Source organism: Notothenia coriiceps, unplaced genomic scaffold (assembly GCF_000735185.1).
Source record: "Notothenia coriiceps isolate Sejong01 unplaced genomic scaffold, NC01 NC01_scaffold00000339, whole genome shotgun sequence".
Lineage (NCBI taxonomy): Eukaryota > Metazoa > Chordata > Actinopteri > Perciformes > Nototheniidae > Notothenia > Notothenia coriiceps.
In genome coordinates this window covers 20,788,173-20,799,617 of record NW_011333040.1, presented here as the reverse complement: position 1 = coordinate 20,799,617, position 11,445 = coordinate 20,788,173, and the positions used below count along the sequence as shown (strand labels likewise).

Genomic DNA, 11,445 nt, shown 5'->3' with positions numbered 1-11,445 from the left:
ATTGTTCATGTGCACGTTCTAGTGTGTTGGAGGAGGGGCTCTGTAAGGACGTGGCAGATTTTCTCCGGTTGTGTATTTTCAAATTCTAGCGCACTCAAGCTGGTTTCTCCAAAATGACCTACCCCACCTTTAAATGAAAATGTTCCCACCTTTTTGTTCACAGGATAACTGGGATGATGACGAAGAAGAGAAGGAGAAAAGGGCAGCGATGAAAAAGGGTATGTATTTAATTTCCTCTTCGTTTTTTTAAATCCCTTTTTAAATTATATGCTAATAAGTGGCATAGTTGTGTGCTTTCACTGCAAATTCACATGTGGTTTTATTCCATCATTTTCAGAGGCAAAGGTTTCTGAAAAAAAAAAGTTGAGTGAGAAGATCAAAGAGAAAGAAAACCGGTTAAGGAAAAAAGAGGAGGAGAAGATGAAAGAGTTGGAGGAAAATGTGAGGTTTTTTTTAAACCTCTTATGGCTTTAACAGTTTTATAATTCACAAACGTCCTTCATCTCTTAATAATGTTTTCCTTTTGACTTTGTATCTGTTCTTACAGGAAGAAGAGCTCTCTCCTGAAGAATTACTTGCAGATAAGTTAAGAGTGAAGAAATTACAGGAAGAAGCAGACTTGGAGCTAGCAAAAGATGCTTTTGGTAAGACATCACCCATTCAGACAAAAATGGAAATGCTCCTCTTTATCTTAAATTGCAAACATTTAAAAGCTTTCCAGAATACACACTACTTCCTTTTTTTTGTGATGATGAAATTGCACCACTACTGCATACAAGAGAGTACGTAGTTTATGTTCATATTTGTATGTTTAACTTGGCCTATGATGGTTCAAGTATATGCTTTATTGCTTCCTTGGTTGCTTTAACCATTTACATTAGAATTTGCTAATATTCTGGTGTTTTGCAACATTTTGAATTGTCACAATAGGAACAGAATAATAATTGCTGAATTCCATTCACACCCTTGAGCATATAGTTAAAACAGTAATAATACAGTTCCAATACATGAACACAAGTATGGCTTTGCTTCTGTGACTCTGTATGCCCTTTTTTTCCAGGTGTCAGCAGCACTGCAAGTAGTGTCACTGGGCTCGACGCTATGTGTCCATCTTCCAAAGAAGACTTTACAGAGTTTGAAAACAAGCTGAAGGAAAAGATATCCCAGTTTGAAACATCTGTGCATTATTCAAGTTTCTTGGATTCTTTGTTTCGGGAACTCTGTATTTCATGTAAGAACAACATCTTGTACAAATGTTTTTCTGAACACATTTGATTATATCTCTTTATTACTGTATCTGTAACTTACATTAGAATCATTGCAGGCTTAACCTTTTTTCTGTCTCCCTCTAACAGTGGAAATAGAAGACTTGAAGAAAGTCAGTAATTCCCTGACAGCCCTACTTAGTGAAAAACAGAAACAAGAAAAGGTGATTGTCTTCATACTTGTGATTTCTGATGTGTAGTTTATATTCAGTAGGGGTTGCTGTTCACTTTGCACATTCTAAGTCAATATAGAAATCTACTGCGTTATGCCGCTTCTGGTTGGTCGTTAAACATTTTTGTGGTTTCTACAGTTTGTGTTAACTTAATGGCGATATGTAACATGCACAATTGTGTTTGCAAGGTTGATTTAGAGAATTCAAGATTATAAGAAAGTCCTAAATGCCTAGTCGTATTAAAATGACATTGTTTAAAGTTACCTATTTGCCTTTACAGCAAAACAAAGGAAAGAAGAAGAAGAAAGGGGTTGTAGCTGGAGGCGGATTGAAAGCACAGCTGAGAGATGACATGGAGTATGGAGAGTTTGATGGTGGCTACGCCCAAGACTATGAGGATTTCATGTGACACTGGCTCCACCACCTTTGCCCTTTCCCCCTCCCAACCCTCAGAAACGCAGCTGTACCTTCTTGTGCTGTCCAGTGCCATCCTGGAAAATCTGAACTATGTGTTGCCCCCTTCATTTTGCTTCTATGACCAGAGGGACTTTACCAGGGAGCATCCAATCTCACCAACTCTTTAATACATATGGAATTGCCTTTTCTGTCTCATTCAGCCTCGACTCACATCATGCATAATCTGTTGGGTGACCCAGCAATAGAGAATACATTGTAACTGCTGTGGTCTGACTTTTGCAGGGCTAATTTTTCTTATTAAATGTTGCTCTTGTCAAAATATCAGATACAGTATTGCAGTTATAAGTAACGTGACATAGAAACACAAGGTTCTATGCTAATTCCTCAAGCAGAATGTATATATTCTAGGTCTCGCTTACCTGTGGATGGTATTCTTACAGGAAAGTATATAGTATCTATAACTTGCCAAATTCAGAACAATGATTCATCTTTATCTCTGGAAGGTTGAGTTGTGGATGATTTTGAGACTGACAACATGTAAGTAGTTGTTGTAATTTTACAGAGAGCACACGACTTTCAATGTAAGGTAAAAGGGATAGACAAGTATAATAAATGTGACTTTAAAACCTCACAGCCATTCTCTGAAATATCCTTAAGTGTGAAGAAAAGAGTACTTAGGTATTTTTTGTGCATGACCAATGTAATTTACTCATTTGAATTCTACTAATGCAGGAAAAGTATGGATCAGGCTAGTGGATTAACTTGCTACGACTGGTCTCCTAATCATTGCTTCTGCAGGCTTGTATCAAGTGTGATAAGGAGCGGGGGCTTATGGGCTTCACCCCTTATGTCTTCATACGGGCTACAGTTTGTTGAAGGGGCATATTTTTCTTTTTCAAGCAATTTCAATGTTACATGGACAATTGGATATACACAATGTGGAAGAAACAGCATCTGCAGTGTTTTATAAGCATCTAATTTAATAAATCACTGGTCAAAACAATAGGTTGTGTTCTTGTTTATAAAATCAAGGAAAGAAATGAATGCAATAACACAGCTCTGTGATTACTATGTTTAAGGCATGTGTAATAAATACTCTATTTACAGTTTCAAGTAAATATTTACCACAGTACAGGTGAACATTTAAGATAAAACAATGCAATTATTCCTCATGAAGATGATTCCAGACAGACTTTCTTTAGTTACATATTCAGTTAATTGGAAAGGATATTCAATATGTCATTAATCAAAAAGTAAGGTTAACCCTATCTACCTATCTTAGTAGCAACCTTTTTTTATTGTTGTTTAGCTCGTGGTCTTGGCACGCCGTCCTGTAGGATTTCTGGTGCTACGTCTGCTGCTGCTGCGAGGTGCATTGGCCCTCTGCCGGCGTCGGTTCTGTCGGCCCTCTCCTCTCACAACGCTTGTTATTGTCTGACCTTGAGGATTCTGCAGAGCCTGGAAGACACTAGGGCTTGACACTTCACGATCTCCACAGATGAACGTCATCGCAACACCTTCATTGCTCTTCATGACACGAGACGTACCATCAGAGGTGCCATCAAAACAGCGTCCAAGTGCAATTTCTTTGGCTGTGCGGGGGTCCTGGTCTGTCACCGTATAAATTCCATAGTTGTGTCCGAGGGGGTCTAGAGGCCCTAGCATTGTGAACTCATTGGTGTCATTATTGACAGCTAGGGGCAGGTGATTGACCAGATACTCCTGAAGAATAGTGTTGACGTTATCTCTCTTACAGCTTCCTTGTGGAATAACCTTAATCAGGGTACGATCTACACGCTCCTGATCATACAGCATCCCACTGCACTTGAACTCCAGGCACACTGCTGACATTTTTGCCTGATCCATGTCACGGATGCTGCGAGTGTCTCGGAGTCCATACAGCTGGCCTACCGTCTTTGGGTGGGTGCCACCCGTGTTGCGGGACCGCACATTGATCTCATGTGGGCTATTGATTTTCACTTTGATGTAGCAGGCTCTGTATTCCATTGGCTTAGGCCACCAGCTCAGGTAGTCCTCGGTCCAGCTCATTGGGTCATCTTCATTGAAGGGCACTGTGTTGTAATCATAACGGTCTCCTTCTACTCTTGTGAAACGGAAGTGTGCCGCACTGAATGAGGCCTCCTCACATTCTTTCAACTTCTCAAACGAGTACACTGGTCCGTTGCTTTCCTCTGCAGCGTTGGAACCTGGTTTTGCCACATTAATGCTGAATGCGGTCTTTTTCATTCTGGGGTCTTCGTGGTCAGTCCTTCTGTAGTTCATCTTATCCAGATAAGGCTTGGGAACTCCAATGAGGTTGGGATTGAATTTTGGAGACGAAGACACAGCCTCCAACTCCTCTCCTCCAAGGTTCGCCATGACATAGGCAGAGTAAGCATCAGCTTTTTGTTCATCGCAGAAGGCAGGAAGACATGCCCCATTGGAGCCAGTGATTACACTATCAAAACGGCCCCAGGCACGTGGGTTAGTGGAGAAGCCAGCTGTTGGCTCCATGTTGATAAGACTCACCACAACTCCCTCTACCTGCTCACTCGGCATGAAGCGTTCACTGCGGAAGGCCCTCACTTTCACATAACACCTGCGGATCTCCGGGACATCCAGGTTAAAAAGACGTCTCTCTCTGATCTCCATGTTGCCAATCAGAAACGTTCTCTCCTCCCTTTTGCCTCTTCTTTTCTTCTCCACCTGCAGACTTCCTTCCTCCTCCCACAGGCCAGTTTCAGGGTTCAGTGACCACAGCTTCATGGTGTTGAGGTGCTCGGACATCTTCACCTCGGCTGAATCAAGGAACACCTTCACTTCACCTGCATTCAGGGGCTCATTGTTTTCCTCCCCCCTAAAGTCAACAGAGAACATCCCGTAGGTTCTCAGTGGCAAGGTATCTCCTTCATCTCCTACAAAGTTGAGATCACTTTGAGCTGCAGCAGCTGTGGAGACGTCTCTAGGGTCTAGGAACGTTACGCTGGCATTTACTTTACCAGTAAAGACTTCTCCCCTTTCTGTATAAAAGGAATAGGGAGGAATCTGGATTTGAACCATTGCCTCCCGGCCCTCCGCCTCCCCAAGCTCCAGAGTGTTGATTTCTGTAGAGTCGATAGTAACAGGGGCTTTCTTTCTGAGAAGTTTGATCTCATGATAAACAGCCCCTCCTTTAGTGTTAAATGGAAGTACCTTTGTCGTGTTGATGAATTTCTGCATGTTGTCCACAAAAGTCAGGACTAGCCTCTCTGTGTCTGGAGGAACCTGGATGGAGAAGGTACCTTTGTATCCTGTGCGGCTGATTCGAACTCCATTCATAAAGACATGGCCAAACCTCATTGGCTCACCATTGTCTGCAGCAATGGCCCTACCATGCACAATGGCCTTGGTGTCCACACATTTCTGGCAGCCACATTCAGTCACAACCTTGGTAGGCAGTAGGTAGCCCTGGCATGTTAGCTGCCTCACCGCCAGCTTTTTGACACCACAGCAGTAAGTGACTTTGTCTTTGCACCTGATGCCATTGTCAAGCTGTCCAGAACATGTACTTGAGGGGCACTTGCCCACATTGTAGTAGAGAGAGTCTGTGCTGTTTTGGTAGCAGTCATGTGGAAGGCGGATGAGGTGGGATTCGGGCAGAGGATTACATGAGTGCTCATCCCAACCTGTGTAAAAATCAAAATTATGATTTAGTTTGATCATACTGCAATCTCTGAGTTAAAATACAGTACGAACAACAATTTATATTACTGTATTCATTTCTCACAGTATATTTATTTACATTCCTGCATATTTAATTTGTGTTCATCAATTTATTAAGAACACACCTAAAACTTTTAGTGTAGCTGGTTTGGTCTTAATAGCCCCAGAGGAACCACTGGCTCTGCAGTAGTACTCCCCAGTCTGCTCAAGACGCAGGTTTCTTAGGACCAAGGTGCTCTCAGAGTGTTTCTCCAAGAGACTCTCATTATGAAACCTGTTGGTTCACACAAAAACAAAGAGAAGCTTCAAGTGTTCAGTATACCATATAATTCAGACAGTAGATGCATCTACAGTATGTGACTCAACAACATGTGTACTATAATTTCATTATAACAAGTCCTACCATTGGTACTTGTCGGGTTGTGGTGTTCCCGCCACTTTGCAGCAGAAGGCGGCCGTTTGTCCCTGCCTCCTCGCCTTGCTCTCAGGGTTGCTCAAAACATGAAGCTTCTCTGAAAGATTGATGATTAAATAACATTAACTATCATCTCCCGTGCATGCTTAACAACTCATTAGTAGTAGGCAGTTCAAAATTAACATTTTGGTGAACAGCAATCAAATGTTTTAGTGTGAATAGTGTTTATTGTGTACCTGTTCTTTTTAGCTGGATAGTTAGGACAGAGGTGCGTTCAGCACTGTAAGGCACAACAACGCTGAAGGGTGCGTGACCCTGCAGAGTGACAGTTATGGTGGTGTTGTCATCAGGGCAGATACCAGGGATGCGAAAATGCCCGTTGTGGTCGCTAAGGGAAAGGAGTTTCCCATTGCGAAGGAGGGTAGCCCCTTCAGCTGTGAGACCTCCAGCACCTCGAACAGATCCCAGCAGGATGTGCTCTTCACACATGCATGCGTCACACTCAGCATTCACCTTCCCCATCCCACATTGCAGGGTGCAATCTAAAGAGAAGAGTAACACAAGGTTAGCCATTCTGTGAATGCTGTGTCTCTTAGATTTAAAGATAAATTAAATGACAATTGAAAGAGATGGGTTTGTCTGACTAAACCAGGGCTGGCGCACCTGTTTCAGGGCACTCAGGTCCATCGCATGGTTTCGCTTCCAATTTAGGTCCGCTGCAAGGTACAGAGCTAGATTCGCAGTTTCTGGATCTTTGTTGGAGTCCCACCTGACCACAGAGAGCCGGGCATGCACTCCAGTCTGACCACCGTCCCCAGGTATCCTGAATGTTCACACTGTCATCTGTTGGAAAAGAGAGCACAACAAACAGTCAAACGTGTATCACCAGCAAATCTATAAATCAGACTTTTCAGGCAAAAATATGTAGACTGTATAGTCCTGCTTTAAAGCGGACACTAACTTTTGGTGACTAAAAGAATACTAAAGTTGTGGAATAAAAAGATGTTTGACCTTTGGGACAGAGGAAACGGACTGCATAGTTGGAGCAGTTGCGTTCAGGACCCTGCTCCTCATTGAGGCACCAGAAGCCCACAGTGGGGTCTGCATGCACTGTCTCCCCAGTTTCACGGGCTGGGACCCATTCAGTGGTTCTGGCTTCGATTGCAAGGGGGGTCTGGCACACTCGGGAACGGTAGTAGAAACGAATGGCCTCCAGCTGCTCATAGTCTCCACGGCCTCCGGGGTGATCAACATTGAACCATGTCGTCCACTCATGGTTGCCTGGAGAGAGTACAGAAACCTGTTAGGAATGTCACTCAATAAACAGAAAAAATTACATATTTGTTTTAATTTCAAATAAAAGTAACCATGGTGCTCTGAAGGGATCAACTCTTTGTTGTCTCTTCTCCATGATCCTCCAAGACAAAAACGTCACAAATGTCTTGGATGTATCTCAAAGGTTTTTTGTACCATGCATTACATTATTATCTGACAATGCACTATTGTTGTCATTACCTCAACATTTTGTGATTAGCATTTTACTTTAGTCACATTTCTAAAGTCATGTAAATCTTAAGTAAAATGTTTCTCTATCAAAGCTCTCCTAGTTCCAACCTTAAGTTGTAGAAATTGTTTGAGTTCCAGAGAGATGTTTTACGAACCTGACATTTTTCGAGTTTGTTGCAGTTGGTGCAGTGCCATGTATTTGTAATATCAAAGCAAACTGATCTTCAAATGCAGCTGTTATGAACAGAAAGGCTGACCAGTTGGTCAGACTTACAAAAATAAAGTATGGGGAAACATGGATTTGGATTTTACGTTCACTAAACACACATTAACATTTACTTTGACTGTACATTATTGTTTTTATCAGCCAGGTCCTCTCATTGTTCACACTCCTACATTTTAGTGCAAAGTGTCTGTGTACATTTTTAAATGTTCCCATTTGTTTTTTTATATTTCTGTAACCTATGTTTGTAGGGAGGGTTCTGTGTTTTCTGGTAGCTATGTGCCAAAAACAACTGGGTATTGTTGATTGACCCACCTTGAGCTGTGACACCAGTGGCTGTGGTGATTCCCAGGATGAGAAGAAGAAGAGGCCTCATCGACATTTTCACACACTGCCTCTACGTCCAACCCTTGAACTTTCACCTCTCCTAATGCGCGTTTCACACCAGGAGCTCCACAGAAAATAGAGTCCAGCAACAGAGCCTCGCTGATGGCACAATGAAGATAAAAAGATGGTCAAACATAACAAAAACTAATAATCAATGTTGCATTTCACTCTACTTTAATTTACTCAACACATGCCTTACATACCTGTAGATACGAGTCAATTAACTATTCGTTATAAAAACAAGTGTTTTACTTTACATAGTAACACTTCAATAGTTCACCTATGAAACTAAAAATGTTTCTCTAAGAATAATTTCAATCATAGTCGTCTATCTGAGAGGAAAAACATGTTCCTACGGAAACCCCCACTCAGATTTCACATCTGTGTTAGCCATCACCATTTGTCACTGGAGCACTCAAATATTTCTGCATCCACAGACGAAACACTGGCTAAACAATCCAAACACCCACACACACACGGTTTGCATTTGTACGCTTTCAGCTTTAAAATAAAAATGACTTGCAACAATTGTACATGCTAGAATTATCAGTCCCCATCAGTCGCAATAAAAGTTATTGGCTGACACGCCGATTACCAAAAGACATCTGATTTAAATGTATTGTACATAATTTACAATACAAATATTACAAAATACAGGTTTTGAAATTCAAATGTTAGATCTGCTTGCAACTTACTTTTAATGTAAAACATCTATTTATTTTCTGATAACATTTTTAAACATCAATTGAATTCAGATTGTGATAATCCTCAAAATGATTTTAAAGTACATGGTTTGCAGATTGATATAAACACATGTTTATTTAATAAACTGTTTCTTCCTTACCTTCTTGTCGAGTGCACTTTCTGTATAGAAATGTCCTTCTTTACTCTTTCCTTATATTTCTCTGTCCTCCTCCTGTGTTCCTCACTCTGGTTGGACTCACTCCCTCACTGTCTCTTTTATACCTCCCTGCTCCGGCAGCCCTCCCTCCTCTTGGCATCGAGCCACATTGTCTTTTGATTACACTTTTATCCTCATCATTTATCACCTTCATTGTACAACCATGACACCCAATGTTTTTTAATAGTACTATGTATGAAAGAAGGACAGTCAGGGGGTCTCAATTACAATTGCCGGTGTTAATAAATAGACCCCCACTGCCATATTTGAGATCAATGGTGATTGATTGAGTAAAGAGGGGCTCTTCTCCTCTGCTCTCTGTCTGTACTGTGCATGCAGAATATAGCCTGATAAAAAAAGATCCAGTATATTATACTAGCATTACAATATGCCTTAGTTATGGTCAGTTATTTTAAATAAAACACTATCAGACTTGAACATTCAAATATACATTTGGTTCTTGATTATTTTTTTATTTTTGTAATGTTACGTGTTTAGGAAACATAGGGTATGTTGACAGCAATAAATGACAAACTTAGTTTAGACCGCCTGTGATAGAGAGGGGACTGGTTGTGTGATTTATTCAAATGATTTAAACATTTAAAAAACTTATCTTTTTAAAGTACACAGATAGAAAAACAATTCTAATTTGATTTGAGGGAAATGCTCAAATAGTTCATTTTTTCTTTCTTTGTATCGACATGTTGTTATGACATGTATAACACTGTTGGGTGATTTGCCTGAGGCCATTATCAACGTCTGCAATCACATAGAGGAAACACCAACGTATGCTACCTACTGTACACAGCAACCCTACAAAACCTCACATTGACTTGTTTTGTAAAAAATCTCACCATAGCGAGATTTTTTAGCCCAGTCACCTTGAATTTTTTAGGATTGGGGGTCGTGTTGATTACAATAAAAACACCCTCTATTGTTTTATTATGAGTTCACATTGTTTTGTCTATAGGATCTATATTCTAGAGAAAAAAGGCTGTGGTGGGAGAGGCATCAGAGAGACAGGGAGCGGATGTGAAGCAGCAGTTTCTAAATGCCATGTCTGTAAAAGATCCTGTAAAGTCGTCACTATCTGTTGTTTTCTCCACACAACATTCATTAGCTGACCTCATCCTGTCAATTACAGGCCCTGCACCTCCTCCTTTCAGTTCCCAGGAAAGGTGAGGGGACAAATGACTGGTGTCTGCGGCAAGTGTTACAAATAGTACTTTGTTCTGGCAGTTCAAGGTACTTGACATGAAGAAAGCGTGCTACTCTGAGGGGAACATATTCAGTTCAACAAGCACAACCTTTGTTTACCTTCCACCAATGACTGTGTTTCCTCAGCAGAGGGGTCATTGTGGTATAAAGAAGGACAAAGGACCGAAGCAATGCATGAGGGAAATCACTGAAGCCACATACAGTATATGATCAATGCAGACTTTTTTCAGTACAGGAAAATAACTACTTTTGAAAAAACTCAATTTGACTGCTGTTTTCATATTGCATGCTTGTCTGAAAGCCATGCAATATCAGAACAACAAGTACAAACATTCTCATTAACATGGTCTTACTTTGGTCCTGATATCATAATTGCACAGAAGTGGTTAACATCCATCTCAGTAAAACGGATGTATATAATACTTCATTTGAATTCTTTGTGAAATCAATCTTGCTTATATTAACACACATTAAGATTTACCACTCGCCTAATTTGCATAAGCTCCAGGTTCTTTTAATGTTTCATCACTTCCAGAGTGGACAGCAGATTGAACATTTACAATCAGGTTTGTGAGGACAACTTTACGACATTTTTTAGCTCCTCAAAGGGCTTTATGTCTTTCTTTAAACAAGCAGGAGAGAGGTAATGATGTGAGGATAGGAAAGTGAGAGAAATGAGAGACTGGACACACACACAAACACACAGTTTGGGGACGCGGCAACATGGGAAGACACAGATTACTTTCTCACAAACTGTATTTCTGTCCGTCAATTACGTTGGGCCAAGTCCGTGGAGTTATATCAGAAAAGATAGATCATCTTTTGGGACGCTTTGAACTAGCCACACTATGTCATGTAGAAGTTGTTTGTTTGTCATCATGCTGGTGTTCACTCATCCTTTGGCAGCATCTGTCATCCACAGTAAATACTTACTCTACAGTAAACATTTCATGTGACAAATGAATACATTTTTCATTGGTTTGTTTAGTTCACCATCTGTTTAATTTTAGTCCATCTGACACTCATCTACTCCATCATGGTTTTGCAGTGAGGGAACGCAAATACATTCATTTATACATTAAGTCGTTTTTCAGTTGAGCTGCTTTTCTATACTACTGCAATAGAAATACAATACAGTGTAAACTCCTTCATTTATCTGACAACTAAAGTAACTCATATCTTTTCAGATTAGGATTTGTTTATCATTTAAAAATTGGTATAACTGTGACATGGGAAAT

General features: G+C 40.7%; 2 protein-coding genes across 2 annotated transcripts in view; one reads left to right on the top strand and one right to left on the bottom strand.

The window, feature by feature from the left end:
* eif3jb (eukaryotic translation initiation factor 3, subunit Jb) overlaps window positions 1-2,858 on the top strand; it is a 6,396-nt gene extending 3,538 nt beyond the window's left edge. The window contains exons 3-8 of the mRNA XM_010774807.1: window positions 164-218; window positions 338-441; window positions 548-644; window positions 1,061-1,231; window positions 1,356-1,429; window positions 1,719-2,858. Of these exons, the coding sequence (XP_010773109.1) occupies window positions 164-218; window positions 338-441; window positions 548-644; window positions 1,061-1,231; window positions 1,356-1,429; window positions 1,719-1,847 (630 nt within the window). The 3' untranslated portion in view covers window positions 1,848-2,858. The remainder of the gene's footprint in view (window positions 1-163; window positions 219-337; window positions 442-547; window positions 645-1,060; window positions 1,232-1,355; window positions 1,430-1,718) is intronic.
* cilp (cartilage intermediate layer protein, nucleotide pyrophosphohydrolase) lies at window positions 2,649-9,024 on the bottom strand. The gene is made up of 8 exons (XM_010774819.1): window positions 8,933-9,024; window positions 8,017-8,187; window positions 6,984-7,253; window positions 6,636-6,815; window positions 6,209-6,514; window positions 5,961-6,069; window positions 5,683-5,831; window positions 2,649-5,520 (listed from the first exon to the last, which is right to left on the bottom strand). The coding sequence occupies exons 2-8, from the start codon at window positions 8,081-8,083 to the stop codon at window positions 3,161-3,163; spliced, it is 3,441 nt and encodes a 1,146-aa protein (XP_010773121.1). The 5' UTR covers window positions 8,084-8,187; window positions 8,933-9,024; the 3' UTR covers window positions 2,649-3,160.
* Between the last annotated feature and the right edge of the window lie 2,421 nt (window positions 9,025-11,445).

What these genes read in the sequence shown, in the direction of transcription:
- cilp (XM_010774819.1), bottom strand. Translation starts at nt 8,083, where the DNA reads ATGTCGATGAGGCCTCTTCTTCTTCTCATCCTGGGAATCACCACAGCC. An exon ending in CAACCCGACAAGTACCAATG is followed by an intron (nt 5,832 to 5,960) that starts GTAGGACTTGTT and finishes GTGAACCAACAG; the next exon opens with GTTTCATAATGAGAGTCTCT. An exon ending in AGCTACACTAAAAGTTTTAG is followed by an intron (nt 5,521 to 5,682) that starts GTGTGTTCTTAA and finishes ATTTTTACACAG; the next exon opens with GTTGGGATGAGCACTCATGT.